The 5,371-nt window shown below is 36.3% G+C and overlaps 1 protein-coding gene across 1 annotated transcript; it reads right to left on the reverse strand.

The window, feature by feature from the left end:
* Positions 1-445: 445 nt before the first annotated feature.
* LOC146928989 (40S ribosomal protein S27) lies at positions 446-4,927 on the reverse strand. The gene is made up of 3 exons (XM_085701109.1): positions 4,717-4,927; positions 4,372-4,622; positions 446-2,896 (listed from the first exon to the last, which is right to left on the reverse strand). The coding sequence occupies exons 1-3, from the start codon at positions 4,901-4,903 to the stop codon at positions 740-742; spliced, it is 2,595 nt and encodes an 864-aa protein (XP_085557235.1). The 5' UTR covers positions 4,904-4,927; the 3' UTR covers positions 446-739.
* Between the last annotated feature and the right edge of the window lie 444 nt (positions 4,928-5,371).

Genomic DNA, 5,371 nt, shown 5'->3' on the forward strand with positions numbered 1-5,371 from the left:
CTCTCTGTCTAGCTCGCCCTTTCATTTTTTGATATTTTTCTTTAATTAATTTTCCGACCATTTTTTCTTTTCATTTTGCACTTCAGTGATTTTTTCAAACTTAGTCGCTCACTTCCTATGTTAAATGGTTTAATTTTAAAACTATAATGTAATAAAATGAATATATATATCAAATATTACTTTTTACCCTATATATTCTGCATTTTGATCCACTAGCCTAATCAAAATGACTGAAATTAAATTGTGTGTTTAGAAAATTAGAGGCGGTACTTGTGTTGGGAAAATATCAAAGGAGGTCAATGTAATTTTTCTTTTTATCATTAATGTCAGTTTTATCATTAATTTTTTAATTTTTAGTGAGTGTGCATGTTTTATTCTTATTAAACCAAATATACACACTGGTATCATTCATCAACAACTTCCAAACCCACCAAAAAACAAAATCTCAGCTTCTAATCATTCTTATTAACATGTTGATAAAAGTAAGGGAAATATGCCTTAAAAAAAAGTAAGGGAAATATGTCACCTCTGAATAATTCTCCTGCCAGTAAAGCTAGAGAGTGACTGGCTTATAACTATTTACAATCTCCATGCAACCGCGCCTAAGTAAACAAGGATCAGCTGCAACATGTTTCTACTTAGTTACTTCTCCTAACTATCTAAGCAAAAAACTTTCTATTGACTATTGAAAATCTAGATAAGGGAGCAAGACTGTCATATTCATGAAAACAGCTAATGCCTAACGATCAAGATCCATGAACTGTAACGGGACCAGATCACGCTTGTGCTTATGCTCTTCTGCCACAAAATCACCCTCGATGTTCACAGGTGCGGTTATTGAAGTATACAAGTCTTCAGCTACAGCAAAATGGGTATTGCTAGCTGGATTTACCGGGTCACCATCGTCAACTGAAATCAAGTTAGAGTGCTCCTCAATTAAGAGACTGCCATTGCCTATAAGTTGTTCTTTAATGGAAAGATCCTCACTGCTCACATTGACAGATGGATCTCTTGAGCTGGTTCCTGGTGTCTCAACCAGAAGGGATTCAAGGAAACTGTCGTTAGTAGAACTTGTCTGAGAAGTGAATTTAACATCCAATAGTGGAATTTCATAATCTACTACAGGTGAGGCAAGTAAAAATCCCAGAAAATTCTCCATGATGTTGTCATGGAAGGTGTTTTTTGGGGCATCTGCTGCTCTACAACCACTGGAGGTCTGATTATCAACAACCTCATTTGAAATGTTACTTAAATTGGACAAGAAAACACCACTTTCTTCTTCACCACTGATTTTCCCATTTTCCTCGTCTTTGAAGTTGTCGTTAAAATCCATTTTTGGTTTCGGTTCAGCTAAAGTACTGTCAACGCATACCTCATCTTGATCTCCTTGCACACTGCAAAAAATTTCACAATGTTCAGCTTCCAGGGCTGTCTTTTCAGAGCTTTTATCTTTAGATTTCGGTTCAGCTAAAGCACTGTCAACGCATACCACATCTTGATCTCTTTGCACACTGCAAAAAATTTCACATTGTTCAGCTTCCAGGGCTGTCTTTTCAGAGCTTTTATCTTTAGAATCAGTGCTTACTTTCTCTCCCTCTTCCAATGAATTAGTGGATGAAGTCAACACTTGGATGTGGCCGAATTCCTCGCTGTCTGTGGGATGCACCAAGTCATTTTTCACTGTCTTGTTACTGCTCTCGTGGTCAGCATCTTCATTTGGAAACTCAGGGGCTTTAGGATGTAGACTTTTGGTATACTTTGTAACCTCTGATGTCAGGGAAGACGACAAAAAATTAGCTAATGAAGAAGATAAAGCATCATCGATTGACTTCTTTTTTATATCATTCGGAGGATTTATTTCTTGTTCTGATGCACCATCTTCTTCATCATCATCCTCAGGAAAGTCGGGGGCTGTAACAACAAGACCTGGGAGCAACTGAGTAGTACTTTCTGACTCAGACATATCTTGAGGACGGTCATCTTCAGGAGAGACATCTTGAGATACGTTTAGTACCTCCGTAGGTAGAGATTTCTTGTCTGATTCAATTTCCCCAGTGACAGTACAATCAAGACAATTCTCACAAGAGTTGGTATCTGATTCAATAAAAGAAGCATCGGGAGCAGATATTCTATAACACGATGGCAACTCAGAGTTTTGCCTTTTCATAGATAATGTCTCAAGTTGCTGCTCAACCCGCTGGAGTCTAGCCTCAATGCTGTTCATAGGCACTACCATTTTCTCTTGAAAGCCCAAACAGATTTCTTCTATCCTGTCCATTCGTGACATAAGCTTTTCCAGGGCCCTTTCAACATTGCCACCCGAAAAATCACCTTGATTGATAGGAACTTGTGAGGGAATAGCATGACGGTTGTTCTCCATTTCAGCAACTTTTGAGGGTATAGCTCTGCAATTGCTGTCCATTTGAGCAGCTTGTGAGGGTACAGCATGGTCGCTCTCCATTTTAGCAGCTTGTGAGAGCATATATGACTGGGATGAACCCACTGAACCTCCTTTCACCTCTTTCAACTCAACTTCATGAGGACCGATTATGCTATCTTCTTCGTCAAGCTGATTTTCTATTACAGGAGCACTAGGCTGAGGGGTTTCCTTCAAATCATCCTTCAAAACAAATTGTTTTTCCTTTCGAATAGCACTTAGACTACTGAGACCAGTTGTTTTCGATGCTTGCAATAAAGACGGAAGAAACATAGCCATGAGAGAACTGCCAGATAAGTTTTCATTATGGCTTTCTTCGATTTCTGAATCAACAGGATCGCCAAACACATAAATCTCATCCACACAAACACTGCCCTTGCTCTGAAGCGAGAGAAGACGGAGTGTAACAGAAATGCAAGGATTTGCGTCGTTAATCTCAGCTGTAGCTTCAAAAAGATCCTAGGGACCAAAAAAGAAGACATCAATGCCAGAAAACAAAACTAATATTGGCATGATATTACCATCATATATTCATCTTCATGTGGCTGGCATGATATTAACATCATATATTCATCTTTACAAACTATGAATAAAATCTAAAAATAGTATTAGTTCGTTTGCTCACTAAGGATGTGTTTTGGACTTTTGGTAAAAAGTTCAATTATAAGCTGTTAATAAAAAAATGATATGTTAGAAAGCTTAATTATACACTCATTCATAAGCTATTCTATAATGCCAATTGAAACTTTTTTATAAATGTATCCAAACATGAAATAAGGAAAATAAGCACTTTCAAATGCCTCAAAAACTACATTTGGAATGGCTTATAAACAAACTATATGTACGTAAGCAAGAATATGTATTTTTGACAGTTTATGAAAAACAGCTTATGACATATAGGAATTTTCAGCTTATTTCAATAAGCCCTCTAGAATAGCTGATGAAAATACTCTCCATCCCACAACATAAGATATTTCAGCAGAATGAGTTATTTCAATGTTATTATATAATATCAATGAAGTGTCCATTTTGATTTTCCTACTACAACCATAAGTATTTATTACTCTCTCTTTTTTTCAATTACTGCAATCTCTCTTTCACATGTTATTTGTAAATGAAGGGTACTTCAGAAAGTACGCAAACATTTTTTATAAAAGCAACAAAACAAACTACATTTCTTAATTTGTGTATAATTTACTTAAATGACTTATATCATGAGACGAAGGTAGAGACGTAGAGTAGCTTACCGTTTATATGACAACAAATTATCCACAATTTCTTATCAATTATAGAAATAGCTTGAATATATGTGTTTATATGATAAACATTTATTCATTGAGGGCTTAATTAAGAAAACGCACACTAAATTTGTGATAATGCCATTAAGCACCGACACAATACATACGACGGAGACACATAGACACCTCTAATAATTTAAAAAATGGAAGTGATTAAATGTAACCACATATGTCATTGTCGTAGTAATGCCAAACATAGACACATCTTGGACACGGGACAGGACACCCCTTCAATCTAACGCACCCTAAATTTAAGATAGGGTATTTAAGTATTGACATAGACAACATGAAACCAACCCTACACAAGCAATAATTTGAGATAATAGAAGTGTTAGAATACTCAAGTAGCACGACACTTCTCATTTTTTATCGAAAGTGTGTCCAATGTCCGTGTCAAACACGACACTAACACATGTGGTTACACTTAATTTTGTTATTTCCTTAGGTTACTAGTGATGTCGACTTGTTAGTGTCATGTGGATCAATGTCTTGTTGATGTGTAACACCAATGCGTGTTGGACACTAAAGTGTCGATACTACTCTTCTAAATAACATCCATTGTTTCTTTTTTTGTCTCCTAATCAGTTAGGTATAAATATCCGTAAATAGAATCAATAAACAACGAAATCTTGATACCTGAGCGGCATTAGTTAAATTGGGATTAGGTTTAGTTTGCGAATTAGCATCATCAGCTTTAATTTCAACCCAATCATCTTCATTTCTAACATTCTCCTCACCAATTTCGATAGAACGAAGAACTTCACCGTCTCTAGTAGCAACACCGCATCGAACAGTACATAGATACTCATCGTTGGTGTAAATCTCATACACTCGCGCAGTGCTTCGAACGTAGATTTGTCTCACCTCGTGTTTCTGTGAAAAATTAACTGCAACAACAAAAAAAACAACGAATTAGAAGAATTGGTTAAAAGAGTTGTTAGGGTTAAAGAATAAGAGTGAAATTGAATTGATGATTATTACTGGTGATTTGGCAGGGGGTGGAATCTGGTGAGGGAGGGTGTAGGAGAAGAGGATGGGAAACAGATTCTTCGTCATCGGAAGAGGAAGCGACAGATGATTGGAAGGTTAGGGTTTTGTTGAGAGTGCCGGAGGTGATGGCCCAGTTGGTTTGGGAAGTGTAGTTTGTAATTGCATCATCCATCGCCATGGATCAAGGTTTCTGAAAGAGTGTGAATCAAGTGTAAGAAAGGGATTTTTCTTTTATAGAGAGTCTTTCTGGTGAAGGAGAAAAAAATTGGGTTTTTATATTTTTTTTATTCTTTTGTCGTGCGTACATAGCAAGTTTTTCTTTGAAAAAGTGCGAACATAAGTTGGGTGCATAAATGGCTTACATAGTCACATTGGACTGGTAAAGTTGGCTCAGTTTATGTTTATCTTAGGTAAGAAGTTAACTCATCTGAAACGTAAAGTTGTAAGTTCAACTTTCGTTATCATCGTAAGTATTATATCCTTTATGGAAGATATATAACAAAGGAACTTATTTTATCTCAGTCTCTCTTCATTCAATCAAATCATTATCGATGAGTTATATCTCATCGGATATTTTTTAGATGACCTTGATTTGGTCATCTATGTTCTTAATGTCTACATTTCATGAATTCGCAGTGTCTACATC

Source organism: Medicago sativa, chromosome 4 (genome assembly GCF_051527215.1).
Source record: "Medicago sativa cultivar Bolivia chromosome 4, Bolivia_mono, whole genome shotgun sequence".
Lineage (NCBI taxonomy): Eukaryota > Viridiplantae > Streptophyta > Magnoliopsida > Fabales > Fabaceae > Medicago > Medicago sativa.

Bases quoted from the DNA above. Each gene is read 5' to 3' on its own strand.
- LOC146928989 (XM_085701109.1), bottom strand. From the start codon at position 4,903: ATGGCGATGGATGATGCAATTACAAACTACACTTCCCAAACCAACTGG. The intron at 4,623-4,716 runs GTAATAATCATC...TTGTTGTTGCAG, and splicing joins CACCCCCTGCCAAATCACCA to TTAATTTTTCACAGAAACAC. The intron at 2,897-4,371 runs GTATCAAGATTT...TTTGGTCCCTAG, and splicing joins ATTTAACTAATGCCGCTCAG to GATCTTTTTGAAGCTACAGC.